Consider the following 16,078-nt stretch of genomic DNA (forward strand, 5'->3'; position numbering starts at 1 on the left):
TGCTGGAGGTCCTAGCCAGAGCAGTTAGGCTAGAAAAAGAAATAAAGGGCATCCAAATTGGTAAGGAAGAAGTCAAAGTATTTCTATTCGCAGATGATATGATCTTATACACAGAAAACCCCAAAGAATCCACAAGAAAACTACTGAAACTAATAGGAGATTTCAGCAAATTATCAGGATACAAGATAAACATACAAAAATCATTTGGATCCCTCAACACCAACAAAGCAAACTTCGACATGGAAATCACCAAATCAATACCATTTATGATATCCCCCTAGAAGATAAAATACTTAAGAATAAATCTAATCAGGGACATAAAAGACCTATGCAGAGAAAACTACAAGACACTACTTACTGCAAGAAAATAAAAGAGACCTGCATAAGTGGAAAAACATACCTTGTTCATGGATAGGAAGACTGAACATTGTGAAAATGTCGATTCCACCCAAAGAAATCTACATATACAATGCAATCCTGATGCAAATTCCAATGGCATTTTTTAATGAGACAGAGAAACAAATCACCAACTTCATATGGAAAGGGAAGAGGCCCCAGATAACTAATGCATTACTCAAGAAGAACAAAGTGGGAGGCCTCACACTACCTGACTTTAGAACCTGTTATACCACCATGGTAGTCAAAACAGCCTGGTACTGGTACAACAACAGATACACAGACCAACAGAAGAGAATTGAGAATCCAGATATAAATTCATCTACCTATGAGCAGCTGGTACTTGATAAAGGCCCAAAGTCTGTTAATTGGGGAAAAGACAGTCTTTTTAACGTATGGTGCTAGCATAACTGGATATCCGTCTACAAAAAAATGAAACAAGACCCATATCTTACACCATGCACAAAAACTAACTCAAAATGGATCAAAGACCTAAATATAAAATTTAAAATGATCAAGATCATGGAAGAAAAGATAGGGACAACACTAGAAGCCCTAATACATGGCATAAACAGAATACAAACCATAACTAACAATGCACGAACACCAGAAGAGAAACTAGATAACTGGGAGCTCCTAACAACCAAACACTTATGCTCATCAAAAGACTTTACCAAGAGTCAAAAGACAACCTACAGACTAGGAAAAAAAATTTGGCTATGACAAATCCAATCAGCATCTAATCTCTAAAATCTACAAGATACCGCAAAACATAAACAACAAAAAGACAAATAACCCAAATAAAAAATGGGCAAAGGATATGAACAGGCACTTCACCAAAGAAGACATTTAGGCGGCTGACAGACATATAAGGAAATGCTCACAATCATTAGCCATTAGAGAAATGCAAATCGAAACTACAGTGTGATATCATCTCACCCCAACAAGGCTAGCATTAATCCAAAAAACAAAATAATCCATGTTGGAGAGGTTGTGGAGAGACTGGAACACTTATACACTGTTGGTGGGAATGAATGGTACAACTACTTTGGAAATCGATTTGGCCCTTCCTTAAAAAGCTAGAAATAGAAGTACCATATGATCCAGCAATCCTGCTCCTTGGAATATGTCCTAGAGAAATAAGAGCCATCACACAAATAGATATATGCACACCCATATTCATTGCAGCACTGTTCATGATACCAAAAAGATGGAAACAACCTAGGTGCCTATCAACAGACAAATGTATAAACAAATTATGGTTTATTCACAGCATGGAATACTACACAACGATAAAGAACACGGATGAATCTATGAAACATCTTATAACGTGGTGGAATCTGGAAGGCTGAGTGAATTTAGTCAGTTGCAAAAGGAGAAATATTGTATAAGACCACTATTATAAGAACTCAAGAGAAGGTTCAAACACAGAAGAAAATATTCTTTGATGGTTATGAGGGTGGGGAGGGAGGGAGAGGGGAATTCACTAGCTAGATAGTAGACAAGAATTACCTTAGGTGAAGGGAAGGACAACACACAATGCAGGGGAAGTCAGCACAACTGGACTAAACCAAAGCTAAGAAGTTTCCTGAATATAGCCAAACACTTCAAGGGACAGAGCAGCAGGGGCAGGGGTCTGGGGACCATGGTTTCAGGGAACATCTAGGTCAATTGGCATAATAAAATTTATTAAGAAATTGTTCTGCATCGCACTTTGGTGAGTGGTGTCTGGGGTCTTAAAAGCTAGCAAGTAGCCATCTAAGCTGCATCAATTGGTCCCAGCCCACCTGGAACAAAGGAGAATGAAGAACACCAAAGACACAAGGAAAGTATTAGCCCAAGAGACAGTGATCAACGATCACCCTGACAGCGAACAAAACAGAGTCCCTGATGGAGCCGGAGAAAAGTGAGGTGCAGAACTCAAATTCTAGTAAAAAGACCAGACTTAATGGTTTGATTGAGACTGGAGGGACCCCAGAAGACATGGCTCCCAGACTCTCTGTTAGCCCAAAACTAAAACCATTCTGGAGGCCAATTCTTCAGACAAAGATTAGACCGGACTATGGGACATAAAACGATACTTGTGAAGAATGTGCTTCTTAGCTCAAGTAGATACATGAGACTAAATGGGCAGTTCCTGTCCAGAGGTGAGATTAGAAGACAGAGAGGGTCAGGAGCTGGTTGAACGGACATGGGAAACCGGGGTGGAAAGCTGGAGTGTGCTGTCACAGTATAGGGAGAGCAACTAGGGTCATATAAAAATGTGTGTATAAATTTTTGTATGACAGACTAACTTGAATTGTAAACTTTCACTTAAAGCACAATAAAAAAACAAACCTTGAACCAAAGCTATTCCCTCAGGTCACCTTTTAGCTAAACAGATTGGCTCACAAAATAATTATCACCTCTGAGTACTGTGCTCCCTTAAAAAAAATCATCTATATGAGACCAAATGGTCAACAATTAATTAAAAGAATATATATATGTATGAGAAGGTAAGGGTGAATGGAAACCAGATTACTGGAAACAGAATAACCAGAATGGAAATAATGAGAATGTTCACACATAGGGAAGAATGTAACCAATGTCACTAAACAATTTTTGTAAAAATTGTTCAAGGGAAACCTAAACTACTGTGTAAACTTTTGCTAAAAACACAATAAAATATTACTTTAAAAACACACATACACACATACCACAATTAGAATTGCAACAGAAATAAATCCCCAATTCAAAATGTGAAAGGGATATAAATTGGTGATAATTACAATTATCCCCAATCCACCTTCCTCATGGAGTAGAGTGGTCATTTTGGCGATAATGACAATAGTATCTGGCCATTTATCTGATGACTTCCAGGTCTACAGAAGATCTTCTAAAAACCCCAGAAGCCCAAATGCTTACAATAATACTAGGAATGCAAGTACATTTTGCCTTTATCTCTTTGCCTTTTTTAATATGTCTTAGTTATCTAGTACTGCTATAACAGAAATACCGCAAGTGGATAGCTTTAACAAACACAAATTTATTTTCTCACAGTTTAGGAGGCTAGAAGTCCAAATTCAGAGCACCGGCTCGAGGGGAAGGCTCTCTGTTGGCTCTGGAGGAAGGTCCTTGTCTCTTCAGCTTCTCCTTCCTGGTTCCTTGGAGATTTCCTTGGCCTCTCTTTTACCCCATCTCTCCTCTGCTTGCTTGTTTAATTTCTTTTTTTTATCTCCAAAGAGACTGACTCAAGATACACCCTATACTAATCCTGCCTCATTAACATAAAGACAATCCATTCCCAAACGGGGTTATAACCACAAGCATGGAGATTAGGATTTAGGACACATATTTTGGGGGGACATAATTCAATCCATAACAAAAGGCTTTTCACATTTTTCTATGTTTTAAACTAAATGTCATCAGTGTTTCTTTAATTGGCCTTCCGTTAACTATTCGCAACTGCAGGAAGTTTATATTCATTACTAGCATTTACCCTGAAGTAAATATTCATTTTTCTGATTTTAACTTAGACCAAATCCATCCCTCATAAAAAGAGCTTCTTTCTCCATTTACTCACACTAAATTCATGTAAGTCAGAATAGTTATTAACAATACTGATAAGACTGTGGGTGTCACACTCACAGCTGAGGGTTGTGTGCAGATCCTAGAGAGCGGGCCTTGCCCCACCAGCAAGAAGTCACCACAGCCTGAGGTGAGTGGGTGGGGACTGTGTGTGGGAGCAGAGTCCATTGCTCACCTAAATGACACTGTCCACATCCCAGCCTCCCTGTCACACCTTCTAAAGTGAAGCAAGGGGTCTGTGCTCACATCTCTACATCAGATCCAACCCAGGGGATGGAGAACACAGAACCCATTGTATCGTTAACTTTTGTCATGTATTAATAAAGCAATATTCGGTAGATGCATTTATGAAAGAAGATTAAGTAAAAACCCTTTGAGTATTCCCAATTTCTAGTGGCAAAACATCAACAGTGAAAACCTTCCAATTGCATAAGCGATGGGGTAAAATTCTTAGACGTACTTCTGCGTGTCTATAGGAAGAAGATAAGGTATTAACTAGATCAGGAAGATTTTGAAATGAGTGCTCACTAGTCATAGTCACCCAAATTGTAGGCTGGCTCTAATACACACTATTTCAGGTCATTGTTTTTGAGATGATACATACGAGCAGGAGTGTGAGCTGCAACAGGTCCAGAGCATCCAGGCACAGACCAGAAATACTCTGGATAACACGTACACCAAGGGTGACATTTCTACAGCTGTACTGAGGAGGTAAAAGCACACAGAGTACTAAACTTCAGAAGTTTAATAACTGGTTTTTGACAACTTATGTGAGACAGACAGAAAACTGACTACAGACAAGATCGTGAGCATTATCTATGTTCAAGAAATTCCGTACTGTGGACTTCACCACTAAGGCCCGCTTCCAGACAGCCTGCTCTCTTCTTTGTTGGGGTGGTCTTGCCATATGCAGATGACCCCAAATCTCCATCTGTGTCACAGCTCCCTAGCCTTTGGCTATGGTCTAGCTCATCTCTAGCCACTGCCACCTGGCTGTCCCACAGGTATGGCAAAGCAAGGAGTCTAAGTGCAGACTCACCTCTAGACTGCCTTTTCTGCTCAGACCACCTCCTTATTCACCCAATCCTGTGCCAGTAGTCATTCGGGGATCCAAGCTCCCCTCAGTGCTAGTGCCCCTTTGCATCAACATACCCTCAGTGCTGCATGGCGCAGGCCTGACCATCCCTGGCCTGGAGCAGCCTCCTGGCTATCATACTGGCTGGTCTTTCTGGCTCTTGTCTTGCTTCCCTCCGCTCACTCGGGCCCTTGGCCCCAGATTCAACATCACTCAACACATATCCAATGGCCAGTCTTCCCTGAAAACCTCCCATGCTTCTCCATACACTATAAGGTAAACCACAAACAGCATTCAGATACTGTATGGTTTGACCCAACGTTGTCTCCAGCTTTACCTCCATCTCTTGCTTGTCTTCTCCAGCACCCTTCACGTCAGCATATTTGCTGTTAGTTTAATCTGTTGTCAGCTCCCTCACATCTGGGCATTCTGTGCACCTTTCCTGTGTTCAGAACATTTTCTCCTGACATCCATCCACCTAGAAAACTCCAACTCGTGCCTCTAGACCCACCTCATGGCATCACCTTTGAGAGAGTTTCCACAACCTCCCAGGCCCACTCTGGGCTCCCTCCATGCAATGAGCTGAGCTCTTGTCACAGTGGATGATGACTAAAGGCATCCTTTGTGTCCCCTCCATCCACCAGTCCTCTACAGGCAGTGGCTGTTCCTCATCCGCCTTCATGCCCCCTTCCCTTGCAAAGTACCAGGATGTAGCTGGAGCTCTGAATGTGTTTGCTAAATACAGATCTGATCTCAGTCGATCACAATCATTTTTATTTTCCTACCACTCCCTTTCCATCAACAGCTTCTTTGTCTTGGTGACTTATTTTAAGCATCTTCACATACTTTGAAGTATGTGAAGACTGAGATTGAGATGAGCTTCTCTATCCTCTCTCATGCTAGTTTATTTCTGGATTTGATGGGAGTGTTTCATTCACTAAAGAAAATGGAAGCAGAATAGGTATGCTTGTCAGAGGTGCCATGCAGACATAGGCACTGTGAGGACTTGACCCTGGACACTTCACATGGAAATCTTCATGTTGCATGTGATGGTCAGCAGTTATTCCAATAAATTCCTACAGAACTCTTTTGTATTACTATCCTTAAAAGGTCACAATTTAAAGTGTTTCTGACCAAAAAATTTCCAATTTTTCCATGTCTTCACATTTCCTGGCAGTGTCTGCTATCAGCAGCCTGTATAACGAAGAGTAACAGGAGGGCCAAGGGCCAAGCAAGCTGTTTCCCTAGTCATCTGACCCCTTCTGCAAGCCTGGGCTGCAGCGTCCCCCAGAGTCTATCATAAGGGTAATGCCTCGGTCAGAAATGTACAGCAGAGGCTGGCCAGCCTCTAGTAATATGTACTATTGTTAGCTATTGTTGAGTTGGCTCTTTCTCATGGCATTCCCATGTACAAAAGAATGAAACACTGCCCAGTCCTGCGCCATCTTCACAATCTTGGTATGATCAAGCCCACTGTTAGAGCCACTGTGTATATTTTGAGTGCCCTCCAACCTAGGGGGCTCATTTTCCAGCACTTACTGGACAATATTGTGTTGGGATCCATAAGGTTTTCATTAGCTAATTTTCAGGAGTAGATAACCAGGCCTTTTGTTCTTAGTTTGCCTCAGTCTTGAAGCTCCAATGAAACCTGCCCACCATGGGTGGTCTTGCTGGTATTTGAATACTGGGGGCATAGCTTCCAGCATCACAGCAACACCCGAGCCACCACAGTATGACATGCTGATAGACAGGTGGTAGAATAATATGTATTATCTCTACAGTGACGTTTAGCTCTCAATTCTATGGTGCTTTTCATGTCCCTTCATCAGTTCACATGTAAATCTTATAATTGCAAAGAGGTCAGTTCCACCCTTCAACATATCATTCTTTCAGATTCCTAATTGGAGATTGCTTTACGAAACTAGGTCCTGGGAGTTTAATTTAAAAGGAAAAGGAGGAACATAAAGTTTTGGAGACAAAGATTTGATCAAAATGAGGAAATAAAACAGAGATTTTCTCTCAAAAAAATAGGTAACTGACATAAATATCACAATACTAAGTGGTGACAAGTTCTTCTAATGACAACTCAAAAGCACCCTGGTGGCCCTTAAAGTACTAGAAACACTTCACAAACCCATCTGGGCACGTGAAACAAAGTTTTCTCAAAATTACTCCAGAATTTCACCACATTTTCGTATTTTTACGACACCACAGGGAGGGGGGTGGTGCACACAGATGAGCGTGTGATGAGGAGGGGCCTGCCCTGCGCAGACCACCACCGCAGGAGACAGACCATCACCCACTCCCAGCCCATGGATGATCCACTTGGCAAACGCAGTTCAATCAAAGCCCAGAAGTAAAGAATGCCAAAATCATTATTCTTGGAATATAATGACATGGGTAAAATGTTAACACAACAGAACAGAACCTGCAGAACAGGCAGCAGCTTTGGCACTTTTAAAGAGGAAATGATGAAGCCTCGGTGCCCAAAGTGTTCAGGACAGGTCTTCCTGTCCCAATACGCAGCTTCGGAAGACAAGGAGAAGCATCCTCAGACATAGAGTCCAGCACCAAGCTGCCCCCTGCCCCTCTAGCTACATTTGTAGACTCAAGAGAAAACCCTTGCCTCCAGGTGGACCAAGCAGCCCACCTAGGGTCAGCCCCTGGCCGGGGGGGCACGCCCTCCTAAATAGTCACTGGGTACTGCAATGCTTTGCATTTGTAAACTACTATTTTTACAATGGTGTTAGCAGTCCTGCTGCCCAGACTTAACCAGCCTCTGAGAAGGAAGGCAGGGAAGCAGGGGAGGGGGAGACGGGGCTGGCAGCCCTGAGCACTTAGTCAGTCATGAAAGCTAAGGCAAGGCCCCCTTCTCCACCTTGACTTCCCCACAGCTGTCCCTGGAAATCTGAAATCTGTGAAAAACCACAGGGTGTGAGCTTCCCAGGACTGTGACAAAGTATAGGTGTTCCCCGGGTTACGAACGTTTGACCAGGTACAACCTGTAGTTACAAATCAACTCCTGTAAAGCCTGTTATATTAAAAATTCAGGGTACATGCAGTGGTTCATAATAACAAATGGGCACTACTTTGTGACACTCTGTGTCACTGTGCCATCTTCTCTTCTTACAAAGACTCCAGCTATATTGGATCTAGGGCCCCCCCGCCCCGCTCTGTATGGCCTCATCTTAACTTATTACATCTGCAAGGACCCTATTGCAAATAAGGTCATCCTCACAGGTACCAGGGGTTAGGACTTCAGTATATCTGTTTGGGGACAAAATTCAACCCACAACACACAGCAAACTAGGTATCGGGAAAAATAAGGGGGAAACGGTTTATTAAATGTCAGTCTGAGCCCAGACAGGACCCAGACACTCATGAACACTAGATAACTATCCTAAGCGCTGAGCTTGCAAAATTAACCCAGCACTGCCAAACAGCCTTTGACAGGAATCCTGCCCAATACACCCCTCAGCTAAGCCTTTTCAAAGGTACTGCATGAAATTCAAGAAGAAAGTTGACAAAGAAAAACCCCAGGTAAAACCTCATGGGGTCTTTGTCCTGTTACTGCCTCCACCCTCACACACACTCGGTGATCTCAATCCGTGGGCGCCCACTGCCCTCTCCCCACACTCCCGGGCTGCCACCTGACAACACTTAATGGTTTTCCAAGTCAAATGGGCTTCACTCCTCAAGCTCCACTCAGACACTCCTAACCTTTCTGGAGGTCAAAGGCCTACTGAGGAGCCAGTCAAACCTGAGGTTAGAACCTCTGTTCAGTGGCTGTGGCCACCCATTCCTTTCTGCACTGAATCTAGAACTCATCAGCATGCCTTCATTTGTAAGAATCATGCAATTCTGACAAATTTCACAGATCCTTAAGGGTCCCTTTGGAAAGGGTGCACGGTCCGCCGTGCTGGGGTGAAGCCTTTCAGCAGGGCATCCCACACAGGCTGGAGAAGTCGCAGTCTGACAGGCAGCAGGCTGTGTGGGCTGCTCGGCGACACTCAGGAAGAGTCACCAATGTGACTCTGGGGGCTGCTGAGACTCAGTCTGTAACAACTGGAAATGGCTGCCACAGGCAAGTTGTCCTGAGAAACTGACCTTGGTGACACGCACTCGGCACTTCGGTACCTTTGGTCCAGGTGACACAAAGCAGGGCTGGGGACAGGCAGGCAGGCAGGCAGACAGACACACAGATGGTGCAGAATCTGCTGTCAGGATCATCCCACCCCACCGCAAAAGTGACATCACCTACACAGGGCTGCTGCTGCTGCTGTTATGAATCCCATAAAAAGCAACGCTATTTCTAACCTCCTGCACCATGGAAAATACACACACCGGCAAGCAACCCAGAATCTCTGAACGGTGGATTTTTACACCCTTGCCCTCACCCAAACCTCCCCCACAGAACTTGAACTGGCTTTTTAGCAGTCTGTGGTACTGTGTGAGGTATGGGCTGAGGAAGCTGCTAACAGGTTTGAATTTACAGCAAGATGCGAAGGTGTTTTTCAGACATGACTGTCGACTTGATAAGAAAATAATATCCAATAACAAAAGAACAGAATCTAAAAACTAGGCAGAGAACATCCCCAAGTTCTCAACCCAGTCAGAAACTGTAGAGGTAACAGTTTCCCTTCCGGCCTCTAAATGCAGTCTTCCTCCTCCAGCCTTCCTCTTGCTAGTTTTGTCTAATCCAACTTCTAAAACTCAGGCACACGGCCTTTCAGAGCCCTTCTATGTCTCTATTCTTCTCAATGCCACTCTTAACTTGAAAGTTGAAGCATGAGGGAAAGAAGTGGGCTAGAGCCCCTGACAGTAGCCCCTACTTCTCTGGCAGACCTGGAGGCAGGCAGGAGGGCCTGAAGTTACAGAGCCCAGAGGAGAAGCTAGACCCATTTAACAAGGACCCTCCTACCACCGCCAGCCTCTCAGGCAGACAGGATATGGAGTGCAGCCTCTGAATGGGCAAACCCTCATTCAAGTTAGAACCCCCAGGCAATTTGGTCATTTACACCAGGCTGTAATTGTTTCATCACATTTTCATGATTTAACCTATTTTATTTTGAGGTGCCAGAGAGAGCTTCATAGCTATCTCTGGTAGAGAGGTGCATTATGCAATGTACCCATGTAGGCAGCAGGAACACCCATTCCAAGGGAAAATTTCTCCCAGTACTGCTGATCCTCTCTGATTTTACCTTACGGGTTTAAATTTAACACAAAGACAGGAAGTTCAGGGTGACCGCGGTTACCTTCTTCATTGCTGAAAAATCTGCCCACTGGGACCGTGGATCTCACGCCTCTCTGGTCCCCACCTTCCACTCCAAGCCCCATAAAGAGCCCTTGAAGGAATTCAAGAGATGCCTGCCAGACCCCAGTCTGAGGCCCGTCCTCTTTGTGAGGAAAGGGGCAGAGCCTGGATAGGCCCCACAGCCCTGGTCAAGCACGACACCTTCTGGAATCCTTTTAAGAAGCCGCCTTAGTCCCGAAACAGAAAAGAGAAACGAGGGCCTCCACACTCTTCTCTCTGTGAGAGCTTGCGTCTGGGTGAAAAGCAGTAACTAACACTTTATGGAGCCCCTCTGCCGTGTTGAATGCTGAATTAGGCATCTTCCCCAAAATTCCACAAGATAAATGTTACCCACTTAAAGATAAGAAAAGCTGAGACTCAGGGAGGGTCAGTGGGGGGCCCAGGAGACCAACTGAAGCAGGCTGGGACAGGACGGCCATCTGTCTAACCGCAGCCAACTTCCTACCACCCTCACATGGGTAACGTGGCAGGGCGCAGCTTCACCTTAATCAGGATGTCAAAACTTAAAAACGAGTTTGATAACAACCTTAGCACGGGGGCCTAGCCCAATCTCAAAACCAAATCCACATAGTCCAGTGTCCTGCAGGACAGGCACATTCTGCAGTTCATGCAAAGCCCTATCCCCTGGGGCCTTCCCAGCCAGCTGCCCACGCCCACAGAGCGGCGAGGCCCTGGGCACCCTACAGCACTTAGTGATGTCTCAGTAAGAAACACAACTGATTAAGTAACGGAGCAACAACAGATGTCAGGACAGTCACCTTCAGAGGGGCAGGTCCTCAACATCCCGGATTTGCATTAGCAGCTGCTCTGCCACCCAGGAGGAGCAACACAGCCACAGGGATCATTTAAAAGCCACAGCAGGACAGCAGTCAAGACACAGCTTTCCATTACCAATTCTGAAAACAGTTAAACAGCCAGCAGGAAGAGCTAGATTAAATCAGGTATTTAGATAATTTGCAAGAATTATTTCTACTTTCGTTGAAATTTTGTAACTCAGGTTGCACAGTGCCGAGAGGCACAATCCAGCAGTGTGTTCAGTGACCTGGAAAAATTCTACTGGATGATAGTTTCAGTGTTGGGGATAGAGTGGGTGGGGACTGTACTTGAGATGATGAAAGAGAAGATAAAGTGCATGCCATACTTTGATCGTCCCTGGCAGGCCAAGTTGGTGCCCCCACCTTGAGCTGCTGCTGGGTGTGCCAAGTCATGGAAGAAAAGTGGTATCAGGGATTCACATTCTCCAAGTTGGAGAGGACACAGAGTCTTCACCCCTCCCCTCCACGCCAGGTTGATACTGTGAGCAGCCAGTGCGAACACTGGGCACGCAGGCTGAGAGCTCATTGTGAGCTGACTGCCCTCCGAAAGGGTCCATCGAATGTGTTCCACGTTTCCAGATACCAACAGTGAAGTCCACTCTGGAAAGAAATACTTGAACAGCATTCAACTCAGCAACACAGACGGGCTGTGCTTACCACAGAATTAGAATGTAGCTTGTTATGTAATGCATACTTTTTAGAGCCCACAATTTTAGGAAGGTTCCAAATGTGAAGCCCATTTAAAATGCAAGGGTCTGCGTGCTGTGGTGAAGAAGCACATTAGATCTCTCCTGATTCTCCAGTCCCTCACCTAATTCCATAGCAATCATAAATAAAAGGGCCTGGAGATACGCTGAGAGAGCCTTCCATGCTCCTCTTCAATGCATTTCATTTGAAGGAAGTACCAGGCACTACTCTAGGCCTTGGAAGGAAGAAACATACAAAGAAAACAAACCCTTGCCCTTATAAAAATTACATTCTAGTAAGGGATTTGTCATCAGCAATGACTCATACTTGGCAATATGTAAAGACACATTAAAAATTTAGAAAAATGTAACACCTTCCATTCTACAGAACGTCTTACTTTTCTGAAGACTTACACATATTTCACTTGATGTCCTGCCAGTCAGGCAGAATAGCAATCATAAAACAAACAGAGGCACAGAGAGGAGAAGAGCTTGGGGACAGAGGAGCGAGGTGGGTGCAGCTGCTCCTGGTGCTCTCTCCAGCCCCTCCATGGCACCAGCTGCCATTTTCACTGACTGCCTGCCCACAGGGCCAGGCTTGGCTCTGAATTGGGCTTTGGGCCCCACCCACTACACCCACCCCTCCAAAGAGGAAGAACACACACACAGGCTTACAAATGTAACACCAAACGGAGCAAATTAGGAGGCCACCCCCATTTCACAGCACAGACCAATGTGCCACTGAGGGGAGTAAGGCAAGCCTGCCCACAGTACACTCCAATAGCTGAGGGAGAAACAAGCACAGGCGTGCATCAAGGGTGAGCCTGGTGGCTGTGGCGAGCGTGGCTGCAAGCGTGGTGGAGAGTGTGGTGGCAAGCGTGGCAGCTCACTCACTCCTCCAGGGGCCCCATCATTACCCCCACATTCCAGAACTAGGAGGCCAAGCCAAACAAAGAATTCAGAATGATAAATAAAGGATCCCATTGCTCACTGATCTTAAATGTTTTTAAGTATCAGCACTAAATGCCCAGGCTAAGCAATAAATACAAGTTAAATAAAAAGATTGTTTTTCCTCAAGTATTTTAGTACATATAAACATATGACTTTATATACATTCACAACCCACTGTGAATGTACTCATGTATAAAGTCACACTCAGTCTGATACCATGCAGCTTTCCTCCCATCAGGAAAAGCTGAGGTAGAGAGACAGTTTCTGCACCTAGAATTTGGTACAACTTTCTTCAGAGGAAAGCCATCAGGATGGCTAGTGCTATGACAAAATTTAAAAATTCACAAAAATTATCACAGAGGAGTCTTAAATTCTACTCACCTTTTAAGCTGTACGAAGACTGATGTTGGTTCTTGAAAACAGCCCAACCAGGAGATAGAAATTTGAGGCGATAAATGTAGACCTTCAACTAATAGAACAAAAAATAAAGGATTTCAGTGAACACTTCCTGGTTTCTTTTAGTGAATCACCCCCTACTTAGCCCCCAAATTCCAAAAAATTCTAGAGGGCTGTCACAATAAAAGGTACAGATATAAAAATGAATAAAATAAGAACACCAAGATAAGCATCAAGAAATGAAGGAAGAAGTATAGCAAAACATCTGGGTTAAGAGATGTGATCTAATTAGGAACAAAATTTTGCTCTGAACTTGATAGCAGCCACAAAAAAACGGAAAACAAGAGCTATATTCTCATCCTCCACTGAAAGGAAGCACCCTGTTCATCCCAGGCCAGGGGCCTCTTTACTGTGAGCCAGAGAGGATGTCCCTGCACAGGTCTTCCTACAGCACCACGGACAACAGGCAGTGAACTCAATCGGTTTTCTTTTATTTTTAATTCATAGACCTCCTAAATGCGGCTGTGAAAAGACTGTTTTCTTTCTTAGCATACAGATATGTTGAGGCCACATGAGGCACCAATCCTTAATTTTAAAGACAGGCAGGGGCAGCTGTACCTTTTCCTGTCTGAGATGTATGTACCTCACGTTTTGTGGAAGCCACACTGGCCCTGCGTTCAAACAGATCCAGCCAGGGTGCTGAGTTCTGTGACTATCTACAGGCCGTTTTCCCCCTTGCCCTCCGCCCTCACTGGGAGCAAGTCCTCGCATGCTGCCCTGGCTTTGTCTGGCTCCAGTCCACACACGCTGACCCCAGCCTGGGGGTGTACACCCACATGTCCCACGGGCGCCCCTCAGGTGAGCCCACAGACCTCCTGGAGGAGGCAGTGCTGTGTAAACTCAGGCAAGCTTTGCCTCAGATGCTGCCAGCACCACCCCGCACCCAGCCTGCCAGAGTGCAACATGGCACTCCTGTTCAAGGTTGACTAAGCCTCCATCGGTCCAGCCTTCGTGCACAGTGCACTCTACAGGAGACTTATCCCTCAAGTGTATTCCTGCCAAATGTCCCTCCTGAGTGATCCGCCAGCGCTAAGACATGGCTGCATGTGGCTTGAGGGCTCTCTGTGAGCCCCCACCATTCACCCTGAAAACAGCAGCCAAACACCTCGCTGATTTGTGTAACTCCTTCTCACTAATATTGTGAACCGCTGCAGACTCCCTTTCTCTTCCTGTTTCCTACCCGCTGGGAGAAGAAAGGAGCCCTGCTGGCGCAGTGGTTAAGAGCTCAGCTGCTAACCAAAAGGTCAGCAGTTCGAATCCACCAGCTCTCCTTGTAAACCCTATGGGGCAGTTCTACTCTGCCCTACAGGGTCACTGTGAGTTAGAATCGCCTCGACGGCAACGGGTTTAGTTTTGGTTTTTTAAGAGAAGAAACAATCCACTTTTGATTTTCAAGATCACAGTTTTTGTTCCTCAACTGGGGCCGCTCTAGTCAGTCTTCCTAGGATTCAAATGCTCTGATATATTGGGAATCACTAGAAATTATTGTGGAAGGCAGAATTCTAAGACGGCTCCTGCTATGGATTGAATTGTGTCCCCCAAAAATGTGTATCAATTTGGCTAGGCCATGATTCCCAGTATTGTGTGATTGTCCACCATTCTGTGATTTTCTTATGTGTTGTAAATCCTACCTCTAAGATGTTAATGAGATGGAATTATTGGCAGTTATGTTAATCAGGCAGGACTCAATCTATATGATTAGATTGTGTCTTAAACCAATCTCTTTTGAGATATAAAAGAGAGAAGCAAGCAGAGAGACATGGGGACCCCATACCACCAAGAAACCAGTGCTGGGAACAGAGCGCGTCCTTTGGAAGCTCTTAGACCAAGGAAAGATTCATGACAAGGACCTTCCTAGAGCTGACAGAGAGAAAGCCTTCCCCCTGGAGCTGACAGCCTGAATTTGGACTTCTAGACGACTAGGCTGTGAGAGAAAAAACTTCTGTTTGTTGAAGCCATCCACTGGTGGTATTTCTGTTATAGCAGCACAAGATTACTAAAACAGCTCCCAGACAGTCATGCCTTTGTGTGGCCCCTCCTCTGAGTGCAGGCAGGACCTGTAACTTGCTTCTGACCAAAACACTATGGCAGAGGTGAGGGCATGTCACCCCCTGATTAGGATACCTCATATAAGACTCCATCTCCTCAGACTGCAGAGTGAGAGTCCTTGTGACTATGGAGAGGTGGGCAGCTGTGCTGTGAGAGGGCCTGGGAGGGGCTGCATGGTGGGACTCCCGTGGGACTCCCGTGAGCAGCCTCTAGAAGCTGACAGCAGTCTCTGCCTGACAACCAACAAGGAAGCTGGGACTTAAGTCCTACAACCACAAAGAAATGAATTCTGCCAACAAGCTTGGAGGTGGATTCTTCCCAGTCAGGCCTCCAGATAAAAGAGGATCATGGCCAGCACCTTGACTGCAGCCCATGGGACTCAGAGCAGATAACCCGGCTAAGCTGTGCCAGACTGCTGACCATGGAAACTGTGAGATCATAGATGTGTGATGCTTTAAGCCACTAAATTTATGGTAATTTGTTACGCAGCAATAGAAAAGTAATAAAATTAGTTTAGCAATTAGCTAAATATAGGAATATATAAAATACATATGTATATATTAAATGCACACGTAACTACACATCAGAAACAGCCCTCCCTGCCTGCCTCCTCCATTCAAAAGTGAAAATTCATTTCCCCTAGTGAGTGCCCATCACCACCTTCCTGGCATCCCCAAGAGCTTGCAGAGCTTGGGTGCATGGCAGGCCCTTCACATTTTAAAAAAATGTACCATTAAAATTAAAGGAATTACGATTTGTTAATGTCTAG

At 44.9% G+C, this 16,078-nt stretch overlaps 1 protein-coding gene across 1 annotated transcript in view; it reads right to left on the reverse strand.

Annotated features, from left to right (window-relative positions):
• LDLRAD4 (low density lipoprotein receptor class A domain containing 4) overlaps positions 1-16,078 on the reverse strand; it is a 610,108-nt gene that overhangs the window by 533,619 nt on the left and 60,411 nt on the right. The window contains exon 4 of the mRNA XM_023724825.1: positions 13,186-13,273. Coding sequence (XP_023580593.1) covers positions 13,186-13,273 — 88 coding nt within the window. The remainder of the gene's footprint in view (positions 1-13,185; positions 13,274-16,078) is intronic.

This window comes from Trichechus manatus, unplaced genomic scaffold, assembly GCF_000243295.1.
Source record: "Trichechus manatus latirostris isolate Lorelei unplaced genomic scaffold, TriManLat1.0 scaffold00262, whole genome shotgun sequence".
NCBI classification, from domain to species: Eukaryota; Metazoa; Chordata; class Mammalia; order Sirenia; family Trichechidae; genus Trichechus; species Trichechus manatus.